Source organism: Cyanistes caeruleus, chromosome Z (genome assembly GCF_971803275.1).
Source record: "Cyanistes caeruleus chromosome Z, bCyaCae1.hap1.1, whole genome shotgun sequence".
NCBI classification, from domain to species: domain Eukaryota; kingdom Metazoa; phylum Chordata; class Aves; order Passeriformes; family Paridae; genus Cyanistes; species Cyanistes caeruleus.
In genome coordinates this window covers 63,973,727-63,992,712 of record NC_141732.1, presented here as the reverse complement: position 1 = coordinate 63,992,712, position 18,986 = coordinate 63,973,727, and the positions used below count along the sequence as shown (strand labels likewise).

The following is an 18,986-nucleotide window of genomic DNA, read 5'->3' as shown; positions in this document are numbered from 1 at the left end:
TGCAATCACTAGGAGACAACATAATTCACCAGGCATATCATGCGATATTTAGGACACTACAACACTTGTCCCATTAGCAGGACACCAAGTAATTAAGAAGTAGCATATTAAATTATTCACGTGACTTTCTCAAAACAGTCTTGTCTAAAAGCACTTGGTCTCCACCACGCTAGTGCTATCATTCTAGAACAAATGAAATTTATTAGTAGTTAAAAGTATTTTCTAGGTATAGAGGTAAAGTAATCAAAATAGTATGTTCTATCTTTAAGGCAATTCAGGTTAGCTTTAGTGATACAGATGAACTAAATGTTTCTCAGCCCATTAAAGAGGAAAACATTTTCAAAATGTTAGTATAATACCAGGACATATCCCCTAAAATCTACCTACCTCCAACTCTGATACAGAATCAAGAAGTAAGGAAAAGTTAATTTCCTGCTTTCTATTTCAGTTAAATTCACATCTTTATTCTGTAATTAAAATCTGCCATTTTTGTTGTTCCATTTTTTTCTATTCCAACAGTGAAATACTCCAGAGTATTTTCTACTTTTTAGAAAACTTTATTCAGTGCATACTGAGCAGCTGTGGTGGCACATAATTTGTCAATATTTTTACTCACTTATCCAGGAACCGAGGGAATAAAAATAAGTGCCTCAAGATATGCACACATTCTATTGTTTGCATTTTCCCATTTCTCAGAAACAATTTTCTTAAGACCAGAATAAAATATAAAAAAATGGTACTCACAGCCTACTGTAACAGTAATTCCATAAATGTTCTGTTCAATCTGTCCATCTGCTAAAATGTTGCATGTCAGAGGGGTAGCTAGTGTAGAAGTGTCATTGAATGTGACACTGGAAACTGTTCTGTTTATTTCACGATACTGTTCTTTAGGTACCAGTCTATTTTTAATCTTCCAGATAATCTGACTGGCATAGATATTGCCAAAGTCAAGACAACTCTCATTCAGAATGCATAATGCTGTGAAATTGGAACCAAGGGCCAGTACAGGTGACTCCGGAATGATGTGACCACATGACTGCACAAGACCACCTGAAGCTAAAAAGAAAACAAATTTCATATTTATTAAGAGCTACAAAACATTCCCTAATCAATATTGCTACTACATCACTAGTGCAATGTTAAAAACACTACATGTATTTAATCAGCAAGTTAAATAGTCACTTGACAATTACAAAACTGAAACGCATTGGTAGACTACCAAGACACCAAGAAGATTTAAGGGCAAAAACCAGTACAGCATTCTCTAGGCTTTGCTATTACAGAAGCATTTTGCCAACCTAGGAAAGCTCTACTAACAAGCACAGGCACTTAAAAAAGAGAACAGTAGGGGGTCAAGGGCTGAGTGTTTGTATCTTTTGAAGGAGAAAGTAATTATACTTGAAGTTACTATTTTGATAAAAAAACATTTTCTGTTAAGAAAGTAACCATAGGAAAATCGAGGTAAGTGCGCACCTCTGTTGTGGTGAAGTAGTGTTAGAAGATTAGGTGTGTTTATCCTAATACACCTTGCCTTCTGACCTCATCCAACAAGCATCAAGACAAAAAGAAAGCTGGTGCTTCACACATCCAATGTAACTAGTTCTATATTCTCTTGTATTTGAGACACAGAACCCTTACCGTCAGGAGAACAAATGTTCAACACCAGATAGAAGCCACAGGCCACCCAGTTCCACCTAGAAAACATGCTGCACAGGATTTCTGTAACAAGAGAAAGATATATATTTTTGAATTTAAACTATTACTCTTTACTTTAGATCAATGTCATAATCAGATTTGTAGTTGCTCTAAGATAATTTCTCACATATACACATTTATTTTCCTTTGTAGCATTTGTATCTTCTCTCATTAGAATGGGCATATTGTTTCCAGTTTCCTCACTGCTAAAACAAAATCAAATGTTTACTTAAAAAAAGGAGTGTTTAAAGCTGCTTTAATTGCAAGTTTAAGAAATTTATCAGCTTTAGGTTTTCACACTGTATACGAAAACAACTTCACTGGTAACTCTGTGGGAGATTCAGTTAGAATACAGGGTATAACATTGTGGTTCAGATTTTAAAAGATAACCCCCTATGAATATGATTATGGTTATCACACTTAGCTAACTTTCAAGGGCACCGACACAAAAGCTTCACACAAGGTTCAGAACAACTGACCACAAAACCATGTGTCTCACTCACACAAGTGATTTAAAATACATTCAGGAATTACAAAGCACAGTGCTTCCATATCAAGAATTGTTGTCTGCTATAGAAAAAGCACAAACTAATTCTTCAAAACGTTACAAGGGAGCTTGCAAAAGCTGCAGTACATTTTATAACACTGTATTTATTTCTGTATGGCAACAGAGCCTACTCTGTTCTCGAGTTTTGACATTTCTAGAAAACACCCTGGAGAAACTGAAGTATTCACACAGTAGCTTCCACACTGTTGTTCTGAAGACACTAAATCTGTTCTGATTTTCTCAAGCTACAGTTTTAAAGCAGTCCTAAACTACGAAAAGCAAGTGACCTTTATGTACTAAGCATAGGACCTATATTATTTTTAGCTACATTTAGGCATCTTTACAGGAACTGGTAGATTGGCTTAGTAAAATAAGGCATTTAGTTCACAAACTGACTTCTAGAAACGGACTTTATACTATCCTTACACCTAGAAACTAAACATATGTTCTCTAGCTTTACTAAAATTTGAGATGAGATGGCTTGCAGTTAACACTGTTTCTGAAGTCTTATTTTCCACTAACCTGACAAACTTCTTTGGGAACTAGTATTCTGAGCTTTACCCCATAAAACGAAACTCACTAAAAGTTTTAAGGAAATTCCACAGTATTCCCTAGACAGGAAAATTATTAAGCTACACTTACTATATTATCAGAAGATGAAGCTGCAATTTGTGACAGTTAACACGACTTTGCTTTGATTGCATGTAATTTACTTTATAATAGTAACAGAAGGACACAAAGCATTTCACATATGTAAGTAAAACTAGACACACATTTAAGCATGGATCACTATCAAGCCAGAACCTCATTCTTTACACATCAACACAACTAACCCATTTTTTCTTTACAAATCAAGATAAACAGTGTAAAGAAAAATCTCTATTCACAGGAACAACTATATGAAAGCAGATCTCAATAATTTATAGCAGTCTTCATAGTGTTTGCCAACCCAGGTATCTTTCAGTTAGAACTAAAGTAAAAACCCATCAGAATCATCCAGCAGTATTTTTCTTTGTTTTTATACTTGTGAGTTCATTACTCAAAAACCACCAAAATTTCCAATATAGAAGCTTTATAGTAGGAACACTGCTGATTGAAAGACTTGACAAATATGTTAACAAGCATTTGTTTGTCATTAAAGTTTGTTGGTTTGTTGTTTGACTAAATAACAAGTAATTTGCAGCTATATGGCATTGTGAACCAAAAGGTTATTAATTTTTTCTATGTTCTACTTAAATACTCTCAATGGGCTGGATACAAGAACCACTATACTACTTAAAATGCAATGTGTACTTGGATTTTTATTAGAAGAGTACAGTAAAATAACTGTATCAATTGATTCTTGCCTATTTTGGAAGTGCCCACTATCTGAAAGATAAGGTGCCTACCCACACATGAATTTCTATATTTTAAAAAAATCCTGACTAGTTTAACAAATTTTTATAAATTTGCATGGTGAATTCAACCAAACTCTAAAGAGTATCTTCTTTTAGTCTAAATAACTAAATAAAACCATAAAACATACTTTAGAACATAAAACATACTTAAATGATTTGACTTATGCTAACACTTACCAGAATACTGTTTGTTAACCAAAGCTTATTGTGCTCTACTATGGATAGCCTTTAGGATCTGTTATTTCAAGAAAGACCCATTTAAATTATTTAATCAGAATAATTTGAGTTGCAGAAGATCTGAAATTCATCAGAAGCCTGAGGGCAACTGCAAGCTGGGTGGAAAGAAGCAGGAGCTCTGCTTCACGGCTAATTGACAAAAGCTGCAAAACAACAGCAGAAGCAACTTTCACAGTGAATGGGAAAGAATGAAACAGGTGTAAAAAAAAAAGAAGTTTGAAAAATTTTGTTTAATTTCTCTCCCATTTGCTCTCATGATTCATACTACCTTAGAATAACAGCAGGGTCATCTGAACTATTACATCATTACAAAGCTACTGGTTTTCTTTTGGGTCATTAAAGTCAAAACAATATATCCACAAAATTATTCACTGATTTTCTCACCAGCAGTTATTAAGTATGGCTCAGGTTATTAAAAATATACAGAAAAACAACTGAAAGAGTAAATAAATAAAAAGCAATAACCAACATAATAAGTAAACAATAATATATAATTATCACACGTTTTGTCCAAAAGTGTGATTTTTTTCACTGGAAATTAAAATTACTAACTTTTTGTATAAATGCCATTTCTATATTAAACTGTTTTCCAGACTTGAAAAACAACATTTCAGTTGTTCCAAGCAAATTCATTCACACATAGGAGACTGAAGTTCTCTTCTACTACTTTGTAGCTCTCTACTACTTTGCACTTTGGAAAGTTCAACAATTGTATTGAGGGAGCAAATCACACTATTTTCCACCAGTCAGCTCCTGAAAGGCAGGAGAACAGAGCTTCATTCTCCAACACCTGCAAAGGAAAGTTAAGTAGGAAGCCTGCCCACATACAGTATGGGAACCAAGCAGCTGAAACCATAATGTCAAAACCATGCCATAATTCAGCATATACCTGCTTTAAGCTGTTCTGATGTATTTTACTTACCCCCACCCCCTGCTGATCAATGTAGTCTGAAGAAGACTGAAGCTAAACACCTCCAAACCCACAAAGGGGATATTACAATCCCTTCAAATGTGTGCTATTTTAAAAAACATTAGTGTTTCTGGCTTTTTACAAGACTGATTCTTAATTGAAATTTAGTTCTAGGGGAAAGATCCAGAGTTACAATAGACACTTCCATCAATCTTGCCTATATGAAAGCCATAAAATAAATGTAAAAACAAAATAAATGGTGGGATTTAAAACTAACAAAACAAGCATATTACAATGAGGAAGATACTCCTACGCAAACTGCTGTTTTCTTATCTGAGTGTGTAAAAATGCTCAGGCAAAACCAGTGCAGAAACCCTGCATATAAGCTACATCAAACTTAAAAGATAGTGCCATCATTCAACAGTAATGCTAAACACTAATTGTTCATCATTAATGATTTTAAGTCAGAATAAGCTGTTAGCCTAGACAACAGAAAACTCAGTTTCTTTCAGTCACTATGCACAGCTCACCCAAGCAACTGGTACAGTGTTTATGTATCTAAGACGAAAGCTGAATGATGCTGAACGAACACTGAAACAGCTAGTCAGTTCAGATTCTTTTATTAAAAAAAACCACAAAAAAAATCAGCCAAATCAACACTTTCTATCTACACTACGTAGTTACTGTGGATCACTAAGTGAAGGGGCAAGGGAGCCAGAGAAAGAAACTACTTTAGAAGTTTGCCAGATTATTCTCATGGTTTAGTGGCAAAAGATCAAAATAGATGATAATACTACTGAGTAAAAACAACATGGTCAATTTAGGATGCTGCTGGTGACAGTCCTTAACTTAAAGAAAATAAATTACCTTGAAGAGGAAAAAAACTCTAAAATACTCTCATTATTTCTGTAAAGACGGACTTATAAAACTAATATACCACAAGATCACCCCATTTAATCTCCAAATCAGATGGGACTTCTATTATTCTTCACATCCTGCAGCCATTTTGAAAAGAAAGCACTAAGGCACACTTTATGCTTGATCCGTAAATTGATGCTTCATTCAGTGTCTATGAAAAGCTATTAACAACCCTAAAATAAAACCTTATATGGACAAAGTAGAAAAAGTGTTAAGTTTTAAGACAAAACTGTGACTAACCATTTGTGAAGTAGTATCAGCCTTTCATGCAAAACAGGTATCACTACTTATTCTAAGCAAGAGAGAAATCTTAAAAACTAATCTAATTTCATATGTCACAAGAACTGCCCCAAAATGAACACTGGGATATGTCATTATAAAATGACATATACAACAAATCTCTCAGTTTCAGAGAAGTGGCAATTCCTGTCCAAGTGACCTACAAATCACAATGTCAGTTTATGAAACTACAGCTAAAATAACATCCACTTGCCAGCAAAGCCGGCTTGGAAGTCAGGAAGTATAGATAACACCACAACCACCACAGGAAGGTGTTCGGTCTATTAAGGCTCATCATCACATCGATCACAAGAGACCAAAGGTTGCAAGAAAATGCATTTCCAGAAATTCCTCCAAAAAAAATGAAGACCTATGTTTACAGCTTCAAGAGCTAATCTGTCACTAGGAATCCACATAGCTCAGGCAGACAGAACCAGGGATGCTTCACAAAGCAGCTGCTGCTTGAGGTTTTATAACAAGCCAGACTGTACCTAAAGCTATCTAAAAGCTGTAACTATCCTCAAGGAATTCTGATTACTCAAAGAGTAACTGCTTTCTAATTAAGTGTGTTTCATTTGCAAGCTTCCTTCCTTCCTTCCTCCAAGCTTACTTCCTTCTTGGAAATATTTGTCTTTATGTCAAAAAACACCAGACACCTCTAAGAGAAGTACTTGAAAATATTACATAATGTTTTATGAACAGAATATTCTGAAACACATTTTTGTATTTAAAACGTCTACATGCAATGACATTTCTGTCCCTTTCACTATCTAAACAGGCAATTTCTCTGCATTACTTACTCCTCTGCCTCTAGAAGGAAGCTTGTCCCTGGAGTTTTAGTAGAGCTCTCAGAATAAAAAAAAAACAGAGGAAAAAAAACCAACCCAAAAAAGGTAGTTTTTTGTACCTGAAATACCTAATTAGAGGCACCAAATATTTGCTTGCAATAATTGAGTTCCTTCTGGTACCCTCTTAAAATGGTAAATTAATTTCTCTGAAATACTCCAGATTTTTTTCACAGGTAGCAAGTAGTTTTAGTCCAAAAATCAGATTAATTTATACAAAGCGATGTCTTAGCATTCTGTGTTCTCATTTTAAAATCAAACCTTCCAGACTGACCACAAGCAGTGCTGCTTCTCTAATCTAGACAGTTCTTGCTAGTACAAGAAAAATTGATAAAAAATGGTCAAAAAGTTTATTTGATTTCCCATAATCATGCTAGTGCTAATCCTCCAGACAAGCAGCACGGGAACAGAATCTCCATTTGATATACTCACTTACAGATATGCATCTTTCTCCTCAGCCAAAAATATTTATCCATCGACTTTACTTGAAGCACCACATTTCCAGACATATAAACAACATCCAAATAATTACTTTGAATGCTCAACTTCTAGGAAGTAATCTCAAATTTTCATCATCAACACTTACATTCTTATTGTGCTACACCAACACATAGATTAAAAAAAAAAAATCTCTGTTCAGAAGTTTTATGCTTTGGACAGTATATTTTATGTAATTCTGCCTCTGAAAGTAACAGCATATAGGAAGCATAAATGTTATATCTTTATAGAAAAGATGGTCAAAGAAAAAAGACATTAGCTCCCAATAATATCCAAGCTCTTCAGGTTGTGGATTTCCCCCTCTACCCCTATGTGAGAGGGAAACACTAGTGACAGAACTATCCCACATAGTTCTACTACCTGGTAGCAGAACTATAGCTATGTGTAGAACTATGCCTTTGGAATGCCTCAGCAGTAACAAGCAGCCACCAGCTGGCAAACCCCTAGTAAGCCTAAAACAAGCATAAAAACTGAGACAGGGAATTATTCCCCTCAATCCTGCCAACACACTTGGCAGACTGCTTTCCTTTGTGCCTCAGTTTCATCATCTGAGAGATGAAAATAATGATGCGGATTATTTTTTTTAGAGAAAGCATCAGAACCCCACTAGAGGGTTGATTGGAGCTCAGGACCACATGGGAAGTAAGCAGAGAGCCACTGTACCCGCTCCTCCCTAATTCCCCAGGGAATCCCCTCCAGTGCTTGGACCAGCAATAAGACGAAGTGTGCCTATCTTTCAGGGCAGCAGTTTTCTACCATCTACAGGCAACAACAGCAGACTACTTATGGCGACGGCAACAAAACGCAAATCTCTTCATCAAGGAAATGCCTGTCGGTGGCATGGCCACGCTTATCTGACAGTCGAAAAAGCCGAAACACGCGAGTCCCGCGAGGGTCGCGACACCTTTGCCAACTCAGACGGCCGGCACTAACCACCACAGCTCTGGGGAAGAGAGCAGATAACCTTCAGCCCGACCCTGCGCCACGTCGGGCCAGGGCTGCGGATGGGGCACGCTGGAGCAGCGCCGCGAAGGGCTCGGCACCTCCAGGCCCACAGCGAGCGGCGCCGGGCGAGGCCTTGCTGCGCTCTGAGCGTCACCGCCGGGCAGCTCCGCCGAAGCCGACGCGGAGAGGCTGGACAAGACGAGACACCGCCGCGGGGCACGGCTGGCGATCGGCCCGGGAATCGAGTGGCGCAAGGTTGTCCACCCGCCCGCCCCGGCCCGTCTCCCGGTCGGCCCTGAATGAACGCCCCGGTGCCCCCGCCCGCGGCGCACGGCCCAGAGGGAAAGGATAGCCCAGAACAGCCCCCGCCGGCGGATGCCCCTCAGGGAGGGGGTACTGGGAACGTGGAGGGGAGTCCCGCACAAAGCCGCTCAGCTCAGCTCTTACCTGGCACCGCCGCCTGCGCTGCGCGGCCGCTGCCCCTAAATAGCGGCACAGCCGCCTCGCGCCATCGCGCCGCCGTCCCGCACGCGCGGCCCCGCGCCCGGTCACGCTCCCGCCCCGCCCCAGCCTCCGCACGCCCTTCCCTCCTCCTCCACCCACGCCACCATTGGCCAGCAGGGGCCATGACGTCCCGTGCGGGGCGGGGCTGAAGGAAGGGGCGGGGCTTCCCGTAACGCGGCGGCTGGTGCCAGGATCCCGGGGGCGCGGGGGGCGCGCGCGGGGGGCGGGAGCGGCGGCGGGGGCTCTGAGGGAGGCGGTGCCCCACCTCGCATCGCTCCATCCCGTCCGTCGGCCGTGCCCGACGCCCCCCGCAGGGTTCTCCCATCAAAGTGTGTGCTCGCTCTGGGCGGCAGCCGCGGGACACCGGCTGAGGACAGCCGGACCCTCCCCGGGCCGCCGCCGGCCAGGCCTCTGGAAGTTTCTCCTGGCCCTTGACCGGCCGGGCCTGCGCGAGCGGCGCGGCGGGGGTGTTGTCCTGAGCAGGCCCGAGGAGCCAGCGATCTTCCCGGCGTTTCGCAAGACTCCCTTGGGAGCACGGGCGGCTGGAGAATGCTCTTGTCAACAGCTGCGGTGTGAGCAAAGCGCTGCTATCCGGAGCAGTCTCGATGTTTCAGTCTCTGAAAATCGGTCAGGACTCCAGTCCCTGAAAAAGGTGTTTGTGGAAGGCTAGGTCTCTCAAGAAATGGTCCATTACATAGATCGTAAATACGATCATGACCCACCTAATTCTTGGACGTTTTTTCATTCAGTTCATTTCTTAGCTTTGAAAAATTAGTTTAGTAAATCAGACAGAATCATGTGCTCTAAGATGCTTTTTTCATTCCAGATTTTTTTTTTTTTCCAGTTAGTGAGTAAGAAAGAACGCTTTTCAGTTCCACACTGCAAATTCAGTGCTTAGAGTGTCAAAGGAGGCTGTTCCTAATGAGTGAGGAAAGTACCAGACATCACTGACGCATGCCCGAGTTTATTCCTCCCGTATGCTTTAGGATTCTTTAGTTCTTAAATTTCATTTAGGCTCAAGTAGTCTGTGCAGTATATTACACTTCTAGTTACATCTGTAAACGACTGGGCAGACTGGCTAGATAAAAAAGAAAAATACAAGATGATAAAAAGATATGACATCTAGTTCAGTACCTTGTTTCAGGCACTGGCATGAGCTGCTAATAAGACAAGATTTGGAACTTTGGAAAAAAACAGTGGAACATAGAATGTTTCTCATGGATTTAGTACCAGTCTCTGATTATGCTTGGTGTACTGTCTCAGATGGCATAATATCCAGCAAAAATGTTGTTGCTAATTCTGAAAATATTGTATTTTTTCTATGCAACAGAGTAAAGCTGGATGGGCACTTTAAAATGGTAATTTTTTTTTGCTCAGCTTTCCTAAAAACAAAATTGTCTGTACATACAAAATTTATGATAGGTATTTATCTAGGCTGCACATTAAATTTATTACTTTATGTCCCTGCTTGCAGCTGATGCTCTCTAGTAACGTTAGATACTGTAGATATTGCTGTTTTCTCCCAGTGGTGATTTCTCAATAGACTCAGTCCTTTCCATTTTCTCCTACAGGATTTTTGGTGTTCAAACCCTTCTTAAGGTATCAGGACAAATGACATCTGGGCAATAAGTTTCACAGTTTTTTCAATATGATAAAAGCATTACAGTTGGTCACTTTTGCTTTCTCACCAGATAATGGTAAGTATGTTTGTGTTTACATTGATTCTGCATTACAGTTTGAGACTGTAAAAGTACAATTTGATTGTATAATTGGTAGATCTCAGTGTGTATGGATATGCCTGCTTCAGCATCCTCAAAAAATTGGTGTTTGGCAACAAAACTTTAAGTGGAACCAGGCTCTAACTAGAAGGAGTGAAAAAATTAATGTTTTTTCTCTTGTTCTAGCATGTCTTCTGTCTCTTGTAACATCGCTTGAGTTCTGCTGCTAAATAGACATTCCAGAAGTAGACTCTCCACTCCTCCCCCAGCCAGCAGAAAGCCTCTTATGACATTCTTATTCTGAAATCCTATAGCCTGAAGCGATTCCTGGTATATTGCCAGAACTTGTAGAACAACCTCTCACTTGCCTTCAAAACCAGTCCTGTGACTGGCTTCACTTACACATGACATGCATTGTAACTCTTCAAATAAGCAAGAGATTGTGCATTTCACAGACTATTTATGGATTCAGTGTAAAAGTATGTACACATATCAGAAGTTGTGTAGAAAAATAAAATAATTTGTTTGCAACTGGACTTAATTTTTCTGTATTGGCACAAAGTATGATTTATTCATTAACAATTTAGTTGCCAAAAAACTGATTGTTCTTAGATGCCAGCCATTTCTGGTGCAAGCAGATAAAAAGTTAACAGCATTACACCTGCCACTGGATAGAATCAGGACATTTGGGATCCCTGGTAAAGAAGAGAATTAAGCCGTTCAAGCATGTTGTGAATTGGCTTTTCTGCACATGGATGATTTCCTGGAAAGACTCCTTAGTTTGATTTACTACTTCATAGTCTTCCCTACATGTTATATGGCTTTATACTGTATGTATATAGATAATATACACTGTACTGGTATATAGGTAATATAAACACCAGTTATATAAACTTTCAAATACTGAGAGAAATTAAGAATTCTGACCACATTTTGTAAATGTTCATGCTAGCTAGCATTTTAATCTGCACATTGAATAAAGCATTATATGAAGTGTTTATTTTATATATTTGATTACATGTTTGGTTATATATTCCTTAAATAAATGAGGCAAGAATAAAAGAAAGCTAGTTGTCAGGAATTGGAACGTCTTTGATATAAACTACCCTCTGCTTATTCACACTGCAATTTATATTCTGACACAATGCTCACATCAGGGCTATATAAGATATTTCCAGACTCCTGTGATACACAGTTAGGATAACAGTCAGTGAAGCACGCCTTTACATCCTCTGCTTTCTCAGTCCCAGAAAGAAGGAGGTACCCTGGAAGTGTAAAGATGGGCACTGACACTTGAAAAACATGGAGCTGTTGGTGAAGGTTGATAGCTGTTCAACTGTGGCAGCAGAGATGTTTTTGGAGAAGCTATTAGAGATTGCTGAGAAACAAACTTGTACCACTCTATGGACATTTTCAGCAGTTTTGTAACAAGTTGTGAAGATTTGCAGTATGTGCAGAATTCACTGAATCTTAAAATAGGTGAGCCACAGAGGAAAAATCTTTCTGGAATGTATTATTACCTTGGTATAAGGACATGGAGCATGCTATAGATGCATCAGGGGTGTGAAAAGATTCCTCACTCTGACTACATGTGGGTTTTTTTGATAATGTGTCACTCTCAGAATAGGGATGTTGGGGACGATCCTCTTAGTAAGGGAGAAGCTGAGCAACAACACCCTTTAAATGGCCGTGTTCTGACCCATGCCAAGATATTTTCTGTGAGATGGGTGAATCACTATATAGAGCTATTTGCCTGGAGGTTCAGTGATAGATCCAAGCCTCTTGCCAAAGTGATGATGTTGTTGCAGCCTTGTACCTCTTCTGAGCTTAGGTTTAGGATCTCCAATGTCTGACATTCTTTAACATGAAGAAGAGTCACTTTATTTTTTTTCCCCCTTTGGCCTGAGTGGTCAGAGCAGTAGCAGACTGTCGTATTGAAGCCACAGTCTTACAGGTCATAAAGTCATGGTGAAGTCCTCTGAAGAGGTTGGGAGGAGACAGTAGCAAGGAAAAAAAATGGCTGATGTAATTGTTGGAAATGATTTAGTGACAGTTGCAACAATTCACAGCCTTTTAACTTACCAAACATGAGTAGCTCAGTGGCAACAAAAAAATGGACTTGGTAATTCATTGCTTCCTCTTGAGAGAGATGGGAGCATATTGCTTTTTTTTGAGAGCAGGTAGGTGTTTGCAATTTGTGTGACAAATGAGTAAAGTTCACTGAACCACAAGCAGCCATTATGGCAACCTAGTATGTACAGCTGGATGCTTGATGACATCTCCTTACAAGGGAATTAATGATGCATATTTCAACAGGGCTGACCTCATTCTTTAGCATTGCTATGTCCAGTGAAAGGGCATAAAACCTGAGACTGGACAAGAAATTGCAAAATTCAGCCAGGGTCTGTTGAGTTTCATCAGGACTTCAGAACTTCATGAGAATCTTGTGATCATTGGAAGAAGCCAGGAATAGGGATAGCTGACTCCTCGACATGTGATATGCTTGATAGAAAAGCTTTGGAGAGCTGAAGAGGGCTTGACCTGTTCTTTCATCCTGATTCTCAAGAATAGGAATGCTAACACCATGAAACTGAAGCAGGGTGTATAGAATAGAAAGGAGATTGGTTACAGCCCACTTTAAATTAATGGAACATCTAATGGACCAGTGTGGAACTTAGCAATTTGCTTGTTTTTCTGTGGTGGAACTCACAGAGCTAATGACATTTAAGATCTAGACTGGAAGCTTTGACTGATGAAACATGTTGCTAGGGGGTGTTTTTTAGGAAAAGATAATGGGTAGGATAATCAGAAAAAAGTGGTCTGGTCTTAACTGGAAGAACAAGACCAAAAGTGAGCTCAGAAAAAGGAAAACAAATAGGAAATGTAAATACGAAATTAAAAAAATTGTAAAGGATTAAATTGATTAAACATGAAAAATGTTTAAGTCAGAATAAGCAATACAGTTCACTGAGAAGAAATGCTTGTTCAGAGCTATGGTGAGGTGGAGGTCTCATGCTGCAGTCTCTTATACCACATGGGAGAGATGCCCATGAATTTAGTATGCTTTTGGCAGCTGCTGGAGCTAAAATGCCTTTGGAGTAATTCTGCACACACAGACCAGAATGTGGATCTGTCCTTAAGGCAGAACTCTTGGGCAGTGAGTAAGAAGACCCAACTAGGAGTAGCAGAAGACGATTAAAAAGAAAATGATGTCTCAGATTGACTGTAATCAATGTTTCCTACTTGGCCACAAAGGCTTTCATGAGCAGTATAGCCAATAAAAAATATGCAAGAAAATGTATGTCAGTACTTTTTTTTGCCAAAGTAATGAATTATTTGCAAAAAATAAAGTCATGTATGAAGAACAGCTGAGCTGGGCCTAATTATTTGGGTTGACAAAAGACATGCTAGCAATAGAAAAAGGCATTCTGAAATGAAGGCTGTGGTTCAGTCTGCTCTGTTACGGGAAGCCAGTCTGTCTTATATCAGTGTAATTGTGGATTCTTTTCTGATGCTGACCTCTTAAAAAACACATGGGTGGCACTTCTGTCCTTTCCAGTGAGTGAGGGAACAGTTCTAGTCAGGCAAATTAGCACTGGCCATGGTTATCCACGCATTCCCTTGAGTTTTGGCCAGGCTGTAACAAGGTTCTAGTTGGTGCAGAACAGCGCCAGGGATGTGCCATTTCAGGTTGTATGATGACTGGCATACAAGGCGTGGAGTCACAAATGGAGCACATGTTCTTGGTCCTCAACTACGGAGTGTAGCAGTGACAGCACAGGGGTGCCTAAATCTATGCAACACACTGTGATTGCTCCATTTAGCCTTTGCCTCTCCAGACTAAGGCTAAAACTTGTCTGTGTGAGAGCTGGTCTTAGTGGAATGACTCTAAACACAGAGTATGTATCAGTTAAGCTGTGGTTGGAAATGTTTGCTTTCTGATACTACAGCTTGTGACTTCTCAGGAAAGGATGGTAGAGACATATTTAAGAAACAGTGTATATGTAGCTTACAGAGGGGAAATACGCTACAGACAAACTACTGACAAGTTCTTTTGGTATTTTTCCTTGCTACAGCTAGTGTTCTACACTATACCACTGAAATCAATACAGTGAGATACCACTTGACTTCCAGGAAGAGAGCTTTCAGCAGTAGTAGATAATTGTCTTGAAGTGACATGTTTTAAAACAGAGGCCTTGACAGCATTGTGCTTCAAGTGTTCTGCTTGAACTGTTAGAAAACACAAAAGGCTGGAGCGTGTTGCTACAAGTAAAGACTGTGGAATTCACAGGGAAGTACCTTCTCATCACTAACGCTGAAGCTAAGTTAGTGTTATATAACCCCTCACTGACTGCTGCCTTATAGTTAAATTGCTATTCAGAGCGAGAAAAGATATACATGGTAAAATATATTCAGTCCTAAGTACTTCACTGATAGTATCGTCAAAATGAATGCTTTTGTGAGAAAGAGTAACAACTTTGTATTATGAAGGAATGAAGACCTCAGAATAAAAGCAATTGGAAAAGCAGAAACAAAATTTAACATGCCAGGTATATTTGCGTGTAAATTTGGAACTAAGAGATACAGAAACAAAGACAGGATTTTTTACATGAAATTCTGTGGAACATAAAGTATACAACAGATTGAAAGAGAACAAAGGAGAATATTGACTTTTGGTAATAATTTCTAATTGCTGAGACTATATATATGTATATAGTATAACTTCCTTCAGCTACAAGACTAAATAATTTATGTCTGGAGTGAAGCAGTACCTAGGAAACTTATGGATTCACTAAAAAATTCAAAAAAACAGTAAGGATTTGTATTAGCCAATTCATGTGGCAACTTCACCTATGGAACAAAATACAGGTAAAGATCTTTGCCCCAAGTGTTTCACTGCCTTTGAGGATCTACTTTGTATTTTACATTTCTGGTCTCATTGATCTATCTTCTCTTCTTCAGCTACCCTACCATTTATTTACCATTCTTTACCATTTGTTAAGCGTTCTTTCTTGCTTTTATCTCCTTCTTTTTGATCTTTGCCATTGCCAAACTCAAATTCATGTATTTTCCTGTTTTTTTCTGCCCTCTCTAGCATTACCCGTTGTATTTACAAGTTTTCCAGCATCAGTCTGTCAAAATAATTCCTTTAAAGAGTTATTTTAGGAGAAGGTAAATTGCTTAAAAATACTTTTGTGCTCAATTTATACTATCACTCAGCTATATAACAAGTAAAATTCTGCCAAAAATCTGAAATGACAGAGTTCATTTTCCTCTTGTCTCACCAATATGGCATAACAAGTGCTTTGCACTCAGAATTTAGGAAACAAAAATGATGGTGGCCATGCATAATCAAGTCTAATTTGTCAGTATTTAAACGACTCTCTAGTGCCAACAGCACTGAAAGCTTGCTTTAAGAGATAAGCCAGAGGCATATGAATCCTAGCCTGAGAACATCTCCTTCACTGATCTGTGAAGCATTCTTTTTAGAGCCAAGTCTGCAATGTAGAAATTGTCATTGTTCCTTGAAATTCTGTAAAACTTTAACTTCCAAGAACAGAGCTTGGTATGTTTTGTGATTTCTCTTTGGTTTAGTTATCTCACTGACATTTCTCAGACTGAAGTAGGAGCACATTGTCTTGTCAGTATATAAAAGTATAGAAAAAATGTAGATCTTCCCCAGAATCAGAGATCCTAAAAGATAAAGAAAAGATAAAAGAAAATGGTAAAAAAACATTAATAGTAATAAATGTAATATACACACCAAACTGCATAAACGTAGACTAGTGCTCCCTCATTCTTTACCTTATTGTTGTCTCATTTCTTTTTCACTTTCCTTTCTCTTTCCTTTTGCCCTTCCTTTCTACTGTAATTGGAGCCACTTACCATACATTCTGTAGGTGTTTGCTTAAATGTGTTTTGTCTATAGTTAACTAAGCAGTGGGAGAATCCTCTTGGAGAGTTCTACATACTCTACATACTCAAGATCAGGTTCAAGTCACAATCATCCTTATCAGTATATCCTGAGAGATATAAACTTTCCATATTTCAGTGCCTTTTCTGAACAGATCCTTTATGAAACTACTTCCTAGTATTTCCTCCAAAGTTATAGTTCATTACACATTACTTGAATTTTATTATATGACCGTCCATGTAATCAATATCAACTTAAATAATAATTCATTCACCAACCAGGAGAGGCATTACAATTTTTACTATCCTGATAATTTGTATACGGTCCTTAACCATGTGAATAAATGTATTTCAGAAATGCGTATAAATTCATATATCGTTCATTATTGCCTGATGAACTTGATTCAACAGGAGTTGTTAATAAATTACTTCTAATGCATTGGATATGTTGAAAATTTCTCAGATTATGTTGATATTATCCTCCTAGCTTCTTCTTGTCAGCTTTATACTATAAATTGCATGCATGTCAACATATTACATGTTGGTATAGAAAATATATATAACTCCTTTTAAACTAAATTTTTGAAAAACAGTACTATGGAGTTGGATCATCTCATCTTTGGATGTGCTGAGTGTACATCCAGTTCCCTCATAAACTGATAAGTGTGTAATACAATCTTTGAGAGAATGGTAGAAGCTCATCACCTGCAGAATTTACTTTCTAAATTATTTACTAAATTGTTTTACAATTCTATGCTAATCAATAACTTATCACTAAAGATCAGGCTATTAGCCCATATGCTGTCCAATGCATTTACTACCTATAGAATTACAGGAATTTATTCAACATGTCTTCTTCTTCTATTTTTTTTTTTTTTTTTTTTTTTTTGTGGTACATTTATGCATACCTTATTACAAATTTAAATGTGCATCACTGATAATATACCTATTTTATACAGGCTTAGATGACCATTAATGCCTGGAAATACAGCAATACATTCACAATAACCGATCATCTCCTCTGGAGTGATTCCATGTTTAATGTAAAGATGAATTCCTTATGTCATTTTGAAAAAAGCTGCCCTATAATGTCTTAATGTTACCCTTCCTAGTTCTGGGAAAGCTTTTCAAATGTTGTCTAAGCTGTGGTCTAAAGCCGCTTTGCAAATTGTTTACAGGTCATGGTTTTGTAGAACACTTGGTGCTCTCAGGAATGACCTGGTAGTTGCTGTCTCTCCTGCAGTGTTTTAAGTGTCAGGCTGTTCTTTTCCTACCTTGTCTCCTTTAAGTCTTGTCCCACTTGTCCCAGATTTCTTTTCCCTGACTTTTGCATGTTATTTTGAATTTATTTTGTGTTGTCCAGGGCATGTCTCACCATCCAGAGGCAAATTTGGTTAGGTAGATTGGTATGGTACAATTCATACAGCCTGTGATTGGTGGGGGAACCTTGCAGAAGTACTAGGAGCAGGTAGAGACAGGGGAGAAAAGGAAGCTGTGAACAACAAGGTGCTATTCTCAGTGCCTGAGTTAGAAATTTATGGTGGCTGTATTCAACACTGGTGAGGCCACACCTGGAGTGCTGTGTCCAGTTCTGGGCCCTGACTGCAGGAAAGACACTGAGGGGCTGGAGTGAGTCCAGAGAAGGGCAGGGGAGCTGGGGCAGGCTCTGGAGCACAAGTGCTGTGAGGAGCAGCTGAGGGAGCTGGGGGTGTTTAGCCTGGAGAAAAGGAGGTTCAGGGGTGACCTTATCACTCTCCACAACTGCCTGAGAGTGTGGCCAGGTGGGGGTCAGCCTCTTCTCCCAAGCAACCAGTGACAGGATGAGAAGACATGTCATCAAGCTGTGCCAAGGTTCAGATTGGACATCAGGAGGAAGATTTTCACGGAAAGGTTTATTAAATACTGGTATGTCTGCCCAGGAAGATGGTGGACTCACCATTCCCAGGAGCATTCAAGAAGTGACTGGAAATGGCACCTAGTGCTTGTGACACTTGGTGGTGGTTGAAGATTGGACCTGATGATCTTAGAGGTATTTTCCAACCTAAATGATTCGGTGATTCTGTGAAACTGGTATCTTGTATACAGATGAGCTATTGACGGTATAGTGGTAGGATCTTGTCCCCTGGGAAGCAGCAGTTCCTGGCTTCTGTCGAGTTCCTTCCAGCAAGTTCAACCACTGAGTTAGAAAAGAAAAACACAATCTGACATATAATCCTTGACAAATTGCTGACCCTTGTATCTGAGGGATGAGAGGAAACTATTATCTGTGTTCACACAATTCTTTTCTCTGTAAGCAGCAATTCTTTGTCCTCAGCCTTAAGGAAAAAAGTCTGAATTGAATTCAGAAAGTTCAGTCTTATTTCTGTGTCTAAGAAGTCCCTTTTACAGATGATTGAACTCAGCCATGTCTGGAGTGAATGTAACAATTGTTTAAAAATGTGAAGTCTTAAATTATATCCAGCTGATTCTGTAGGGGAATTTTGCAGGCAGGAAGAAGTTAATTATTCAAAGCTGGATCCAGATCAGGATTAGGTTTATTGGCTCACACACTGTAAACTTGATAGTTCTAATAATGTAACT

General features: G+C 39.0%; 2 protein-coding genes across 4 annotated transcripts in view; one reads left to right on the top strand and one right to left on the bottom strand.

Annotated features, from left to right (window-relative positions):
• Positions 1 to 8,866, bottom strand: part of IL6ST (interleukin 6 cytokine family signal transducer) — a 31,393-nt gene extending 22,527 nt beyond the window's left edge. Inside the window, exons 1-3 of the mRNA XM_086868326.1 lie at positions 8,719 to 8,866; positions 1,639 to 1,719; positions 745 to 1,056 (exon numbers count right to left, since the gene is read on the bottom strand). Coding sequence (XP_086724452.1) covers positions 745 to 1,056; positions 1,639 to 1,705 — 379 coding nt within the window. The 5' untranslated portion in view covers positions 1,706 to 1,719; positions 8,719 to 8,866. The remainder of the gene's footprint in view (positions 1 to 744; positions 1,057 to 1,638; positions 1,720 to 8,718) is intronic.
• A 106-nt stretch (positions 8,867 to 8,972) lies between these two features.
• Positions 8,973 to 18,986, top strand: part of LOC111941374 (uncharacterized) — a 118,750-nt gene continuing 108,736 nt past the window's right edge. The window contains exons 1-3 of one of the 3 annotated variants that reach the window (XR_002869988.2): positions 8,973 to 9,427; positions 10,347 to 10,472; positions 10,680 to 13,860. The gene's annotated coding sequence lies outside the window, so the exon portion shown is untranslated. Of the gene's footprint in view, positions 9,428 to 10,346; positions 10,473 to 10,679; positions 13,861 to 14,569; positions 15,363 to 18,986 lie in introns of those variants that run through there. The other 2 variants (XM_086868322.1, XM_086868323.1) reach the window with 2 other exon arrangements.